Source organism: Cuculus canorus, chromosome 9 (genome assembly GCF_017976375.1).
Source record: "Cuculus canorus isolate bCucCan1 chromosome 9, bCucCan1.pri, whole genome shotgun sequence".
Taxonomy (NCBI): Eukaryota; Metazoa; Chordata; class Aves; order Cuculiformes; family Cuculidae; genus Cuculus; species Cuculus canorus.
This window is the reverse complement of record NC_071409.1, coordinates 9,789,079-9,806,669: the sequence shown is the minus strand read 5'-3', so window position 1 is coordinate 9,806,669 and position 17,591 is coordinate 9,789,079. Positions and strand designations below refer to the sequence as shown.

General features: G+C 36.6%; 1 protein-coding gene across 1 annotated transcript in view; it reads left to right on the top strand.

Annotated features, from left to right (window-relative positions):
- Positions 1-17,591, top strand: part of SLC9A9 (solute carrier family 9 member A9) — a 192,820-nt gene that overhangs the window by 38,747 nt on the left and 136,482 nt on the right. The window contains exons 5-6 of the mRNA XM_009565945.2: positions 2,314-2,429; positions 10,699-10,804. Coding sequence (XP_009564240.2) covers positions 2,314-2,429; positions 10,699-10,804 — 222 coding nt within the window. The remainder of the gene's footprint in view (positions 1-2,313; positions 2,430-10,698; positions 10,805-17,591) is intronic.

The following is a 17,591-nucleotide window of genomic DNA, read 5'->3' as shown; positions in this document are numbered from 1 at the left end:
TAGTGTTTGCTATCAGAGAAGTATTATTAGAACACAGAAATAAAGGTCTCATAGTTTAAGGGGCAACCACTTCCCTAAAGAACTTACAATATAGATTAAAACAAAGATTTTTTAGAAGTATATAAAATAAAATTACTTTGCAGGTTCATATTAAAGGCAAGATTTTCAAAGCCCCATTGAAAATCAGGTTTACATTGATTTGCAACTCAGTTTCTATTTCTTTTATGCAGCCTTGAAGATCTCAGTTCTGATATTCCAAAAGAATAGAAAATAAAATTTAGCATCCTAGGTCAGTAGAAAAGTAAAAAATGAAAGTTAAAAAGATGATTTCAGAGACAGGAATCAGAAAGATTAAAATACTGTCCTTCTAAACAGATTTGGGGCTCTGATATTGTTAGCTTAGTTTATGTCAATACCCTACTCTGTGCTAACAGTGAGCATTGGCTTGGGAACACGGTATAGTGGACAGGAACATTCTGGAGGAAACTTGCAGTCACCAACACTCTGACTTATTTACAACTTTTTAACATCTATTTTAGTAATAATTTTGAACATATATATTAAATGGATTATTGAAGATAAATAAAGCAATGAGATTTGCTGAAACTCGGTGGGTGCAAACTAAAAATCAATAAGACTGTTTTTTTCAGTTCTAGTTTGTAATAGCAACAGGGACATGGGTGCAGAGTGTTTCCTTGGGTTAATGTCCTGCTGTCATTGGGGTATGCTTTCCTCACTGGATTGCCATTAAGAACAGATATATTGCTTAGCATTGGGTGATGTTTAATATCACTGTCATTGGAAGCTCAAGTATCCAGCTAAGACACAGCTTTTCAATATATGGAGGAAAATTCCCACTACATCATCAACTAGTAATCAAAAAAGGGTTGTCTCTCATAGATAAACTGCTTTATTGTTTAACTTTGACTATATATTAGACTGTGTCACCTGAATAATTTCGGTCACTGGAGGCAATGCTAAAGCTGGAGTGACATTTTTAATAATAAAATATTACAAGCTGGAATACACGGGGTTAGAGTCTGATCTCAGTTGTACCAGACTAAAATGCAGAGTAACTCCCATGATTTAGAACTCTTAGAACTTTAGTTTCTCTTAGTTCTAACCTGTAAAACAGAGAACAGGATCTGAGGTCATTTCAGGGGTCTCGAATCCTTATTCTTTGGGGATGGAGAGAAAGTGAGGATCAATCAAGGAGACCCACAGGTGGATAAATTGCTTTAGAACAACTGGTGGCTGTTTGCTAGGCAGCTCCTGTAAATACATACACAAATATTTCAGACCACTGGGAAGTTCTGTGGTGACCTATGTGTTTCTCTCAATGTAGGAAGTTCACTGCAGTTCAGAAAATCTACAGCTTCTTAATGTATCTGGAAAAAATTTGTAATTAACACTCAAACTGTTCAGCAGCACTTTATCTGTCATTCAGATCTTCCGTACTTATGTGACTTCAGAAACATCTTAGGAGTGCAGCCAAGAGCAAAGTGTAGCTCTGTATGGGGACGCGTGTAGGTTTGCTTAAATGGTTCTTTTTAGTCTGTAGTTAGAAGAGCAGAATTGTCAATTTATGTGTTTAAAGGTATTGAATGCAATGGGTTTTTTTATTAACCAGATTAGAAATGTTCAATAATTTAAAAATCTACTACAGGTTCTAACAAGAAGATAATTTCTTTTCCCAAGACATTTCAATATTCCTGTTAGAATGCATGTCAGGTGGCATCACACAGTTAGATGGTAACATTTGCTGTGGAACTAGGGAGGATTTACCAGTGCGTTTTGAAGTGTGATTTTATTGCCTCACTGGCACTGAGAGTTGTTAAATATCTGCCGCATTTGGGGACCTTATCTGAAGCTTCGAACACACTTAACATTTAAAAGCTGATAGAACAAAACAATTCATTTAGAAATATTAGAGCAAGACACAGAGCTGATAGTAAACTGCCTTTGTTTAAATGTTCTACAGCATTAGACAAATTAGTCTTAATAATGTCTTCTTAAGCTTGCATTATCTTTCCTTTTGAAAAATAAACAGCTAAAAGCATTGTCCTCTGCTACCAGCAGATGACAACTATTCAGAAAAGTCTTTGTTTGGGAATTGTCTGTGACATTTCGAAACAATACTTAAACAGTTGAATAGGAAATAGGATTTTTATATGACAGCGGTTTATATTCAGTATTCATGTGATACGTTTATTTAAAAGAAACTGATGAGGGTAAAAAGTTGCTTAATACTGTAAATTAAATGTAAGTATTGCATACTCTGTCTGAATGCCCATGTCCTCTTTCCCCTGACAGGTTGATAATGTATGGTTTTGTGAAGGCCACAGTACACATTGGTCAGTTAAAAGGATGGGAATTCCACTTCACTGACTGTTTGTTCTTTGGGTCACTGATGTCTGCCACAGACCCAGGTAACTGTTTAAAATAAATTACTCTTTCCAAAGTCAGGAGTGTAAATAGAAACATGACAATTGCATGTGCCATACAAATGCACAAAGGCATTGCTTGCGAATTTTCATTCCCAGAGCTGTTAGATGTCTGACGTTCCCCTAATAATAAGTCAAATTGGCTGCAGACATCCCTTACATTTATTGTGGTAACTTTTAGGTTTGCCTATGTTTAGCTGAAAAACTTTAGAAATGAAGTTGCTGGAGGGAGTGGAAAAATGTTGTTCTCCAGTCTTCAGGACACCTGTCTGTTCATCGCTGTATGAGAACTGTATGAGAACTGCTTTAATACTGCAGCCTCACGATTAATAATTTAGACATTGCGTTCCTGTGTGATCTAACCCAATTTAAAGATACAGGGAACATAGCTTTAAGATCCGGCCATATAAATACTGCTGATAAAGTATCAGTTTACAATCTGAGTGCTATGTTTCATGATAAACACAACTCTAAAAAGACAGATACAAACAGGTCAACCTAAAGTTACAGTAAATACCCAAATCTAGAGAACAGACTCAGTTAGTTTTGGAATCACAGAATTATAGAATCATTTCTATTTGATTGGACATGTGGAGGTCTCCTAGTCCGACCCTCTAATCCAAAGAAGGCTAACCGCAAAGTTAGCCAAGGTTTTGTACAAATGTCCAGGTTCTGTTACATTCAAATATTAAAAATGTTAATAAGAGCACTCTGGTATTAGAAGCAAAGCACTGCTTTTTGCATCTGTAGGACAATAGGGAAGGAGTAGTTGGAAAAATATTCTTTTCATATGCTATCTGCAAAGAGACAAAGTAAGAAGTCCGAAGGGGAAGAATGGATTTTTGCAGTTTTCAGTTGAGCTGTGATAGGCAGTGGAACAGAAAGCATTTTACCATGCACGACACCCTGCGTTAGTGCTAACTATCTTTAAGAAGCTTCTCTGAGAAACTTATGAATAAATCTTCCAAATTCATGGCTATTAAAAGAAATGACCAAAAGCAACTTCGTTCTACAAATTTGTTCCATTCTTTACATGAACTCTCAATATTTAACAAAAGAGTTGGAGCTTGTAATTTATCATTATGATGGCTTCAAAATAGGGTGTAAATTTTTTTTCCACCAAACCATTTGTTGCAAGATTGCTGTAAAAGCGGCATCAAATTGTCATTCTCAAATTAATGCAAATATCCAATATGCTGCCACTTACAAACTCCCCCAGCTACCTTAATAACATTCAGCCCATGATTGGAGCCAGTCCTCAGAGCAAAGCACAGAAACTGAAAGCACAAAGAAAACCTAGGGAAAAAGTAAATTGCTTATGGAATAAAAGGTTGCTTACAGCTTCCAAGTACGTTTCCTGATTGCGCTATGAATAGAGTTTTGCAGTTGGCTTAGTTTCTTTTCCTATTTTCCAGTCCAGTAGTATTTAGTTTCACAAATGAACGTGTTGAATTATCAGGAGAAATATATGAGACAAACGCACTGATTTTGATTATAATAATATTAAATCGCCAGTGATTAATCTGGAACCATCATGAGGGGGAAAAATAGAGAAGCTCCTCTTGCACTGGAAGGAATAAGTGACAAGAATTACTTCTTCCAGATTTTTAAATAGGCTTAAAAAGCTAACTCTGCAGTTAAGAAAAGTACTTTTACTGTGACAAACCATCGATTAAAACTGTTTGTAATTACTCTTCTTCCTATGTAGAGTATCTGCACATCCAAGAGTTTTTTTAATGTTGTCTTGCTCTCTCTATTATCTAGTCACAATATGCTAAGATGTTACAAGTTTTTACTAATCCTATCTGTAAAATTCAGTCCCCCAAAGACTTAGGAAATTTTGAATTACATTTTTGCTTAATGATAGACACTACTGAAAATCTTTCATTGTGTTGTATGATTTGCTACTGAACTATAATCTCAAACCATGTGAAGATCTCATTTGAATTACAGAATCGGTTAAAGTATGGTCCCTGGAAAGCCTAATACATGCTAGGGCATAAAATAATCGATCTAAATAGCGATAGCTAGGCTTTTCCTATAAAGAAGTAGTCTCTGGTAAAATGTTGTTACTGTTACAGAAGTAGGATAGAATAATAAATAACAGTCCTAAGATGAAATAATAAATTCCTGTCAGATTTGCTACCTGATTTTTCATTTAATTCTTCACTGTGTAGGATTATAAACTCATTTCAAAAAAAGATTTAATTTCCCTTGGCTGTGAAAAGCAATTAAGTCTGAAAAGATGTTGAAAACTGATCTGTTGACTTGACAGAAGTTGTTTTGATTGAGTTCCTTATTTGTAAAGATGGCTGGTAGATGTTTACACATTATACAAAAAATTCTACTACCAGGGCAGTAAAAAAATGTCTGCCAGCCAAAAGTTGCTAATATTGGTTAGGAAGAAGGAGATCACATCACAACACTGTAGGTTTTAGTTTTGAAAGGTATTTAAAGATTTTTAATATAGGTATTTGCATAACATTAGTTCAGAAGGATTGTTCCTATATGTTATCAGTTCTGTTATATTAAGTTATTATTATATACAGTATATATATAATAGATAATATATTATTATAATATATTATATATAATAAGTACTCCAACTAAGGCTAAGAAACAAATTTATGACTTAGCAGACTTCGGACTGTATTTTGCGTTATAGGCTGTGGTCCTAAACATCTGTGATATTTAGGGATGCCTCAAAAAACATCCAATGTCTCTAGAAGAAGAAGGTATAAACTTTAGGGACAAAGCAAGGTTATGTTCAAGTGAATAATTTTACAAGAAATATCTCCTTCCAATAATTTGTCATTTTCAACAGAAAAAGTTTCTTATTTCAAGAAATAAGGCCCCCATTAGTCTTTGATTTAAATCATCAGGCCAGTATTGGTATTTTTCTTTATTCTAATTAATAGGTATCATTTATCATGTAGTGTGGGAAATCATCTCTTCTCTTTATTTCATCTGTGTAAAACAGCACAGATTTATCTGTTTTGCTGTTGAAAGGGTCTCTCGTCTGGTAGTATTGTGTTTTGATTTCCAGTATAACCTGAGTCTGGAAGATTTTTTGAGTGATCCCTTCAAAAGGGACGGAGCAGTTCCTCCCTTTGTTCTGGTATGTGCATCACTCGTCAAGAGCAGCAAATAGACTGTGGAAAATGTGGTGTGGGGAGCGGAGCCCCCAGCTCTTGATCCCTGAGCATTGGAGACCTGCAAAATCAAACTGTCTTATGTGTGAGCACGGGTAAGGATATTCTGACAACAGCTGTCCTCTGCAAAAGGACAGCAATAAACCCCAGCAAGAGGCTGCTTCGGGGTACCAGCGATTGTAATAGAGTAAGAGGAATGACGGAATAAAATGGGCACATGAACGAAAAGATTTGATCTCTGCCTTAGCCACCAGTAAATAACTGGAAAGTGCAACTTTGGCAGTTTGTCTCGGCTGTTGTCATTAGCACTTTCTGTGTGATGACCTTCCAATCCAAAGGCATTCATATGTCTTTAGCGCTTCTCTTTCTCTCTTTTTTTTTTTTTAACTTCTGACATTTCAAGCACAGAAAACATATTTACCTTCCCAAGATTTGCTACAGCACAGCTCTTCCTGAGCTATATGAGCTCCCTTACCTTTGGTCATATTGATAATCACAAGACTCTTCTCTATTTGAAGTTACCATGGTTACTGCTGAACTGAAGATGAGGTGTGCTGCTGTTCTTATTGATAAAATTGGATATTTATTAGAAAGAGCAATTTGTTTCACATAAAATCACAGGGGTTTGCATTAAGAAACATCATTTATAAATACAGCAATGTAATAAAATTTATACACTAGTTATCTAAGACTGTTTATAAATGTCTTTTTAATTAAAATATTTTTATGCTTTCTTCTTATTCACCACTGAACTAATATGCAAGTGATTAGTAGGGAAAGGAGACTATAACTAAAATTGGAATTGTTATGTTAAGAGAAAAATGTGTTGGAAATATAAGTGAGATTTCTCTCGTCTTACTTTTTTCCTATTTGATATTGCCCTTCTAAAAGAATTTAGGACCACAAGCTATGAAAGATATTAATAGTTCTATCCAGAAGACTGAGGTACAGTAATACTAGCACTTTATATAATGGTCTTATTTATTTTCTGAGATTCCTTATTCTCTTGAAACATAACAGCAAAGCAGCATGGGATTCAGTTAGCTTAGGCATTGCTGTAGGTTGCTGATATTTCAGTTATACACACTTTTTACAGGAATTAAAAATGAGCCAATTTGCTTCTATACGTGTCAAAAGATATTTTTCACAAACCAGCTCCACAGACACTTGTTGTGACTTGGATACAACCAAAATCCTGCTAGGCTTAGCATCTAGTAGATATTACCTCAGCCCATGAAGTCAAGGGATAAGTTAATCAGATTTCTCTTGGCACAAGTAATGTGAAAACTTTAGATGTTTCATTATTTCAGGCTTCCCATCACTGAATTTTTTGAAGAATTTCAAAGCCCTTTCTTTTTTCTTTTTGTGTCAGTTTTATACTTCCACCAAAGGTATTTGTTCACTGTCTTCCAGTTACCTGTCCTAGCCATCCAGTTCTTCAGCTGTCTTTCTCTGGCCTCTTTTGCTTAGAGAGGAATGAGAGATTCAGAGATGCTGTGTACTCTCATGAACAGGAGTTTGGTATTTTTAAAATACCTATTTTATCTAATGAATTCTACAAGTCTTGGAGCAGTGACCATACAAAAACCAAGCCCTACTTACTGTTCCTCAAAAGTGCCTTCCGAAAGCCAGAGGCTGTACTTGCTGCAATGTAGCACCTCTGATCTTAGATCTGAAAGTCTGCACGGCTTAGATCTGGCGCTGTTGCATATGATACCAAATACTACACTTCTAAAACAACTCTTGAGTTTTCAAGTTACCCATCAGACAAAACCTGATGCAACTACTTTGGACAATGATATCTATTCATAGACTATTATTCTATCTAGAGAGTCATTTAAATTAACTTTCTTCCATAGCAGAATATCACATCCTTTAGTATGCCTATTCGGAACTATATTTGTAGATTCTCCTAATTAGTGAAGGAAAATGTGATCTTGAGAAATTGACCAGACGTGTTCATTAATGTGTTGCCTAATACAATAGGGAGTGCTTCTTTAATGGGTAATACTATGCTGAGAGGAGATTGCATACACTTTGAAGGACATGGTTGGACTCGATAATCTCAGAGATCTTTTCCAACCGAGTCATTCTATGATTCTATGACACAATTAGAGTATTTCTTGCAATGATTTAAAATCAACAAGGATAAATGCTACACTTAGAAATAATCAGCTTCAGAGATAGAAGATAGGAAATGAGCATTCACTACTGAAAAAGATTTCAAGTTTACAACCTGAAAATGAGCCATCAGTACTAATACGTAGCACAAAAAAAAGGAAAACGAGATTTATTAACATATGTTCTACAGCATCTTTTCACTCTGTTTCTTGACAGCAAGTTTCAACCACATTACTGGGATCTGAATTTGGGCACTGTATTTCAAGAAATATATGGAATAATTAGAAGTAATTAGAGGGCTAGAAACATTACTGAAAGGAAAAGATTGAAAGGAGCGAGTTAGTTTAGGGAGGAGATGTCAGAAATGAGTATTTGAATAGGCAAAATGTTACTGGAAATAAAAAGGGAATAAACGTAACAAATTATTCATGTCTCATTAGGCTGGGAATGGAAATTACAGACTTGAGCAGGAGCGGAGATTTAGGTTAGACATTCAAGAATAATTGCATTTATAAATTGTATGAATACTGAAGAGCAGGTTAGTATCTCTTGGGATTTGTGCAACCAGCATCACTTCATTTCTTTAAGAACAGATCAGATCATTATCTGTCAGCAGTGGTATGTCTGAAACTTGCCGTGTCCTGGGCAAGACAAACCAGGGGATGGAGAAGATACTGGTAGTGCTCTTCCTCCAGTGACCAGAATTCATCAGGGACAGGCAGTGCTGTAAAGAACCAATAACCTCCACTGTGGATGGGAGGATGATTTGAAATTGAAGGTGTTTTCGGAGAGCTGGGTGAATCAGGAGTCTCTACCAGAAGAGGCAATGGATGCATTGCTGTGTTGCTTTCCTTATTATTTTGCTTTCACTTGAAAAGATTTTAAATCAGATTTTTGGGGCAGAGATGGGAGAGAAATCAAGAAGAGAAAGCTGTTGTTTTCTTAGAAGGAGAGGAATGCGTAGGCATCTCTCTAATTGGCTTGGGCTGGTACATATACATACTGACAGTACATTGGACACTGATTACTATTTTCTTTCCCTTCTATCATTCACAGGGACCATTAATGTGATCCCAAACTAATTAGCTAATAAGCAAAAGCTGGAAGTGGCAAATAGTTCTAGAAAACAAGTCTGTTGTTATGCCACTAACATCAAACAATGGAAGACTAAATTTGGTACACAATTATCTCATTAGAGTAACATTGCAAATCCAGAAAAAAAAATGAATACAGATATTGGTGAATCAAGAAAATATGTTTTGCAAATAAAACTTCCTACACCTTTGGGCTGTTCTGAGAAAAGAACTCTTTTCCTAGTTTAAATTATATATGCGCTGGGAGTAGATGGGTGAGGTTACCAGGATGGTTAAATATAACCAGCTGACTTAAATATAGCTGTATCAGCAAATGTTCAGCCCCACACATCTCCTAAATCTGCTGTAGAATAACACTTCCAAAATTCTTGAAAGATCACACATGAACAGAGATCACTTCGACATAACATCTCACAGGAGAACTAAGAATCTATTTTGGGTTTATAACCTGATTTTTTAATTACACAGATATTTAAGTGCTATTTAGAAAATCTTATCAGTGATGATTTCAAAGTTCCAAGAAATGTTACTAAGACAAAGCATAATCACTTGTTCATGGCGGGGGGTTGTGAATTATCAGCAGTCATTTCAATGTAAAAGTATATAATTTTCATTTCTGAAATGTCAGATGTTAACATGGCCTCCCAGGGGCACTCCTAATCTTTGAGATTCCTGGGCTATGAGGACTGAGCCAATTGCACAATTATGTACTAGAATGAGCATGAGTGAAACAGTGAGTGACGATGTAATTTTTAACCATACAAATAATTGGAAACTTTAAAATTAAATTCTGTTTGAAAAGAGAAAGCTCTGCTTCGTCCATTGAAAGAGAGAATAAAAATATCAACACAGACCATAGATAGCCTTCTTCATTTAGACATTGTGAAGTGCTAGGCAGATCTCGGGAAAGATTTGATCCCCTATTTACAGGTGAGGAAACTGAGACATTAAAGAACTAAGACATCCTTTAATATCTATAGCACTTAATTACCTGAATATGAGCCTAGTGTCTAAATGCCTTTGAGGATGTGTGGCTAAATTATTTGCCCAACTTCAATTTAAATTCAGCTCACACTATTTTTTTCTATTTCATAGAATCACAGAATCATTTGGGAAGGGACCTTAAAGCTCATCCAGTTCCAACCCCCGTGCTGTAGGCAGGGACACCTCCCACTGGATCAGGCTGCCCAAGCCCCATCCAACCTGGCCTTGAACACCTCCAGGGATGGGGCAACCACAGCTTCCCTGCACAACCTGGGCCTGTGTCTCACCACCCTCATAGTGAAGAAATTCCTCTTAATGTCTCATCTAAATCTGCCACTCTCCAATTTAAAGCCATTCCCCCTCATCTTATCACTACAAGATATCCTGATCTGGATACAGGGCTTCATGATCACAGATCTGCTACACTGGAGGTGAAAGCGAGTGTGCTGGTGGGGAGACAGGGTATAAGGTTGTTATGTGTGTTCCTCAGTGAATATGCATAACAGATGACTAAGAATTATTTACACCCTTCTTAAAGCAGATAAACTGATATTCTCATCACACACAAAGTCTGTGACAAAACCAAGTCTTTTCAGCATCCTTATTTCTCCTTGGTCAGCAGATCAAAGTCCTTTATGCACATTAAAATATGCTTTGACATTTGCCTTTATGTACAATTCTCCATATAAGAAGAAAAGTTTCTTCCTAACTCAGCTGAAATACGAAAATGCACTCTGGATTTAATTTTACATACTTCAGTTGATCCCTTTTAACATTTTATTATCCACTTAGGTAATAAATAGGACAGGACTTCTCAAAACCCATATTCTAACATTGCTTTATTTCTTGAACTGCCAGAGGAATATGAAGATAACAAACTCATTTTGCTTTGTCTTCATACAGTGACAGTCCTCGCTATTTTCCACGAGCTGCATGTGGATGCAGATTTGTACGCATTGCTGTTTGGAGAGAGTGTCCTAAATGATGCTGTGGCTATTGTGCTGACATAGTAAGTGCATTCTTGGTGAGGTGTTCACAAGCTTTAACTGCTGATATAGTTCTCACTGATGTGTTTTGTGTAAGCATGGATGTAACAATGCATTTGAAGATTTCATGACGGAGAGGTAGGTTGTTCTTTGCTTGTTAAACATCAGAATTCCAATATTGTTATGGAAACTGTGTTTCCAGAATGCAATTTCAGTTTATTTTCTTCAACCTAGAAAGCAGTATGTTCTGTAAAATGTGTAAATTTAATTTAGTATGATTTCTTTTCTCATCTAAACAAGATATCATGAAAAAATAACGTTGAATGAGCACCTAAGACATAAAGGAACTATAAAATTGGAGACAATTTCTCTTGATCTTTTGCAATCTATTATTTTCCAAGATTAAAACCACAAAGTGGTACACAGTAGCCCAGTTTATCTACTTCTCCCCATTGAATCTGACAGAGCTTCAGCTGATAATGTTATCTTAAAATTATATATAGTCTTTTTATTCTCAGGAATCCTCAATCAGATCACAACTGATGGGCCCAAATAACACAAGTATGTGCTGTCCTAAAAACGCAGATGCCAAGTACATGATTAACAGGATCTCAAGCTAATTCCACTCTATATGTATTATGTGCTTCCCGTAGCTTTGCTAGATATACAAATAATCCTCTCAGATAATCTTAAAAGTAACAGAACTCTGCAAAATCAAATTTAGTTTCCAGTACGCCTGAAGATGCCTCGTAGTAAGAAAAAAAAAAGTTTCACAATACAAAAAATTAGTATTCCTATTTAATTCATCATTCTCAGTCAATTATCAGTCTTGTTACATTCACCTACAGTAAACTTTTCACATTGTTTTTAGAGCAAGAGTAATATTTTCAGATGTTGTCAAATGTCTGACACAGCATTTCATGATTAGATACAGCCTGGCTGTCACATTCAGTGCCTGTGGTTGAAATGTGTCACTTAGAGAGCATCCAGTACAGCAGAGAATCAAATGCACGAAAGGGAAACTCAGCGAAGAATAGAAAACTCTGTAGAGAGAACAGATAGAAAAACACTAAAGCAGCTGTTAGAATTGCAAAGAAGCATGTAGGTGACACGAAGTCTGAGGTTTTTCTCTCTCTGCCTTGGCTCTAGACACTTACAGCTCATATAGATTCTTCATTTGTTAGTGCCAGGCTCCTACAGACCGTGCAGCGGTCAGGCTACAGGCAGCTCAAGGTTATTTTAAGCGTCTGCAGTTTTCAGTCTCTGTGATCTCAAAGCACATGGATCTCTTCAAAGGTGCAACTCAACTGTAAAGCAAATCTAGAAAGGAAGGTACTATCAGGTAGTTTATGAGTTTCTAATCTCAGCCCTTCCCACCACTCGCATCTAGGTTAAGACCCTCAGCCCACACATGCACACAGAAATCCATAGGGAGGATGCCAGATGCAGAGGCTGGCTGTCTTCTTCTCATGTTTTCCTTATTTTTCTATGTATTCAATGTGACTGATACCTTGATTTTCCTAATATATTTTGTCACTTGTGGAGACTGAAGAGAATATATGCTATCATCAGTTTCACATTTCATTAATTTCTGGCTTAAATAATCAGCTTCTCCACAAACACATTTCTGCAACCTAACACAATCTTCCTTCCTGCAGCCTTTTAAGTAGTTATGCTGTTAGTAACGTCAGCTTCAGTGCAATAACACCCCACTAAAAACAAACCGAGTTTGAATGAAGAATGTTATCTTTCTGTCACTACAAAAGAACAGCTAGGTTTTTTTTTTTCTCTGTAACACATATTGCGTGTCAGGATGGCACAAACACAACATGTTCATAATTACAGTAATAGAGGGCTATTTAAAAAGGTGTGAGAATAATGTTTACCAATCTGAAAAAGCAACAATAAGTTATTTTGTACAATACGTAATGGTAAACATGAAACAGAACCAGAGAATACAGTGTCTTTCATCAATTAACAGAATAATTAAGGTAATGCCTGCAGAAGCGAGTCACTGCAGGACAGAGAGGAAGAGAAGAGGGGAGGCTCTTGTGGCTGACTACGACCGTTTGGCAAGGGGAAGATGGCACAGCTGTCTGCCAACTAGGCTTTATATTGATAATTCCCTTTCCCTCCAGCTTCTCCCTCCAAACTCTATTTTCCTATACTCTTTATCATATAGTTTAAGAAGTACAGCAGCAGGACCAGCCACCCCAACACGTGCTAATGGAGTTATTATAATGTCACATGAATTGTGTGTTGCTGCCCAAGGATGAGCGGACACTGCGGGCAATGGCCCTCAGAAAATACCAATCCAGGCCAAACCAGCAACTCTCCTCCAGGCCATCTTGCCATTCCAAACACCTGGATGCCTGTGAGAATGGCAAGATTTCATTTATACCCTGCTATTTTTAGAAAACCCGTGCAGCAGGGATCACTGTGGCTCAGGCTGGCAGCAGGGGCTGCAGAAAGGCTGACAAGCTGTTGTGCAGCTGGGGGAGGTCACACACACAAGGGCCGCTGGAAGCAAGGGAGTTGTAGATGAAACAAGAATTTTCTCCTATATCTTATATATAACTGGCAGAGTTGCTTACAACTCTTATTAGGACAAAAGGTTCCTTTCAATAAAAGAAAAGAAATAGAAAATAAAGATTTTAGAAGAAAATGAGGATTTAAATATTCAAAATGAGTAAATTTTGAGCCCATTTTACGTCAGGTATTCAATATATTTAAGAAAAATAATAACAGAGCCCTACAAGACAGTACTTATTAAATGACTAAACATGTCTGATTTTACACAGAAAAGCCTTTATGACTAATTACGCCAGAAATATTTTGTATGTATTTTGTTTTCAAGGAAATTAACTTGGCACTTGTGTCTGCTTTCTATGTCTCTTTACATTATAAGCTTTATTTGTGGAAGTATTTTATATATGCTAATATTAAAACAAAGATATAAAACATAGGTAGGAAAAATATGATATTTGAGCTTCTGCCGAGTGTGTTTAAATATGCTTATAGTCTTTAGAGATTGTTTCACTATTTGGAATTTAATTTTCTACCACAGATTGTGGCAATCTTTCATGAAAATATCTTTCCAATCATATTTGTATTACAAATATTAATATAAGTCATTCTCAGATCTTCAGATACATCGTATTTTATCACCAAGACATTTACCTGTGTTTATTCTCTAGCTTCCAGAATGAAAGAATATACTTCAAGATTACGTTTCTTGTATCGCTGTATCATAATATATACTGCATAGAATGACTTCTTTTGCTTTCTTGGAGTTTGGCCTATGAAGTAGTGAATATTTTCATAGAAGAGACCAGATGGCAGCTTTTTTACCACTGTTTGTATCCTCTAACATCTGGGTTTTCAACTTCCTCAGCTTTTTTGTTAAAATATTAACAACAAAATCCAGCTTACAAATGTTCTAGCACACATAAAGCTGTTCTCCTAGCTATAAATTCAACTTTCTGCCCTCTGATTCCCTGACCATCATAAAGCAGCAGTTTGTTCTGCTTCAGACATGCGTAGGCATTCATGCTACATGACCAAATATTCCAGGTGATCTATTTCATTCACAGATTTCAGACCCAGGAATATTCATCATTGCTTAAGTTTGTAGACAGTGTTTTACAGACACATACAACAAACTGTCTCAGCACTTGGGCACTTCCTAGATCATTCTAAAGATCAAAACTGAGAACCATCACAGTAACTTCAGCTGGAGTTGTGTGTGATAAAGACTGTAGAACCTGGCTGTAAAATAATAATTTATGCATATTTTTGAGTAAATAAGATTAACCTCTCATTTCACTTTCATTCCTTTTTCATTGTTCTGTCTTCATGTGATATATCACTTGCTGAAGAAAACATCTGCAGGTTTGGACTTGGCACAGCTTTAGCACATTTGCAAAGAAATTTGTTGAGAAAGTGTGGAAGTAGTAGAAAAAGCATTGAATAGCTTGAGATGTGACTTAAAAGTAGCTGAACAGGTCATTAGCATTGAGACAGTATATTTAGCAGAGCTATTTAATCTTTCTCATGCTGAGTGCTCAGTGAGCGCAGGATGTGGAAAGCAGTAATGAATACTGGTACGTGTTCCCTGCTAACAAATTATCTAAGAGAACATTACATGAGAGATGTTTCCATTGTAGTCAATGTCAGAAGCATTTGTACCATCATTATGCAAAAGACATGAGTTCATTGCTCTGCTGGCTCCGTACCACTGATGAGTTTCATCCCTGTCCTGGAAGATGTGATAGCGTGCAAGTCACAAGGGCAGCAGGGTCATCAGTGTATGGCAGCGTCTTTCACGAGTAATCAAAACAAGTGAACAGCAGCCAGGGGGCACAGGATATGTGACATTGTGACCTGTGTGACACATGGCAAGGAATGGATTTACCAGCTCTACAATCAAGAGCAGCTTGATACATGAATGAAGTGGAAATCCTGCAGATAAAAAGCATGGTTGAGGAACTTCACTCAGCAGTGAAGACAGAGAACACTGAAACGAGCTGATATATGAAATGAAGATCTTCCACGTCAAAATGTTAATTGTCCTAGAAGGCTTAGAAGTGTAGACATTTCTGGGCAGAGAGGAAAGCAATAAAGCAAGCACAGGTTTCATGTGAAATCTGTCTTGCCATTTTTAAGGACTTTAAATGGTATGTAAAGGAAAAGGTGATAACCTTGGAGGTTCAGAAGAAGGTGAATAGGAAAGTAACCAAAAAATACTGGATTGTTTTGAAATAGATATCATGACTCTTCTGTGAAGTATCTTTTGGTTCTAGAAATTCCAAAAAGCTCATTCCAATCTATTAGCAAAAGTTAGGAAACAAAAGGCCTGGATTTTGACACAGTTGCGTGTAAGGCTCCCTTTGCAAAAGTCTAGGACCAGCACCAAAAGACTAAATTCTTTGAAGTAGGTAAGAGGTGCAAGTGTAATAGATTCTGTTATGTATGATCCTTGGCTAATAACAGGCTTCTTTGGTGAGGTACATATTTCCACTGGTGCTTATTGATGCAATATTGTTTCAGCAGTCCAGTGAGCCTCTGTTGGCCAGATAGAATGGCCAGGAATAAATATGTAACATTCCTTTCATTCCTTCTTCCCCAAAAGACCTGTGCTGGTAGAAGGGCACTGCAACCTTCTTCTATGGAACAAGCTTCCATGGATTAATTCAAAGATTTGCCAAGCAGTTTAACACGATGAAGAAATTTAATTTTCCTAAGTTGTTGGTATATAATTTTTCCCTATCAATAGATGTATTTCAAGTCCATTTTTCGTGATCTAGCTACAGCACATGACACCATTTCTGTGCTTGATAAATTAACTATTAGGAGAATCGAGACCCCTTTTTAATAGTTTAAAAGGCTTGAAATTTATAACAAATAGTTTGAAGGTTAATTTTGCATTTCATCTTGCTTTTGTCTTTTCTTCTTTAGCGTAAACAGACCTTATCCACTAGGACAAAGTATAAAGGAAGAACTGTAATTATTCAACAGGTATCATAGGATACCTCTTCTCTGCTCAAAAATACTTTCATTCTAGTCTAGTAGGGGCCTATATGAGTCAATATCATGCTCAAACCATTCTTTCTTGGTAGAAGTTTTTCTGGATGCTTGTATGGGGGTTTTTAAAATAACAGAGCAAATATCATTGAGACAAATTTGTTGAAGAACAGTATCCATTTCCAGGGGAAATAACTCAGAAGCCACAGTTCAGCTCAGTTTGTTCTGAGCACCCTCTAAGATTGACATTTCTCAGACAGTGATCTCTATAATTGCCTTAGGAAGTCAAGAGGATTCCTTCTGTCATGCTGGTGATTCTTACTGATAGGTGCAGTCATGATATTACTACTTTTAGTTTGGTTCACATCTCTTCAAAATATAAAAAACTCTTTTGATCAAATGGACCTCAAGTAGAAAATTACTAAGAACCCTTAAACTTCTGTGGGGTTTGTTGTTTAGATGTATTTTTATTGTAGTTTTAATTCTGTTATTATGTCATTGAACTTGGAGGCAGTTTACACAAGTGGAATATGTAATCAGAGGCTGAAGAAACAGACATTTGACAAGCACCAAATATAGGTACGAATATTCAGTTTATGTCTCACTTAACTTGCTCATAGGTCTGGTGAGTAACTGTCCATTACCTGCAAGTGTTACCTTCCTACTTTTCACACTTTCTAATTGTGATTCCTTGTGTATTATACCAAAATCAGCAATTCTATAAAGGATATGAAATGTCATTGTAACGAGGCTGCTAAATAACAAAGGTTGGAACTGGTATTTGCAGGAAATATTATCAGCTCTGAACGCTCTGAACACTCCTTGATGCACACCTCAGCCCATCTGAGGCCCTACTGACAGTTAGTTTAAGCTTTCTGATTTTGTCATAGAATGTCACTGATTTGGATCCACTGCCCTCGCATTTTTGGAGCATTATTCTGTCTAGATTTTGCCACACTTTGATCCCTGAACCTATTGAATAACAAATTTGGCAGAGGAAAGACAGCTGAATGTTCTCATGTATTTTTCCCTTAAAATGCAGTTACAGTTAGAAAGCAGCCTTTAAATGTGACATCATGGGTTTCCACGTGTATGATCTCAAAACCTTTTGTACCACCTGTAATCAATTATGAAACAGACTTTTCTGTCAGCCAATACTTTTTCTTTGTTCCATTTTCCTCCTCATCTGAGGTAACTGGGAGTTCATTCAGCCTGAGAATATGGTGAAGTCTGTCAGCCCTGTATCCCCTGCCTCCTGCTGAGATTTATTAGCACTGTTAGCAAACA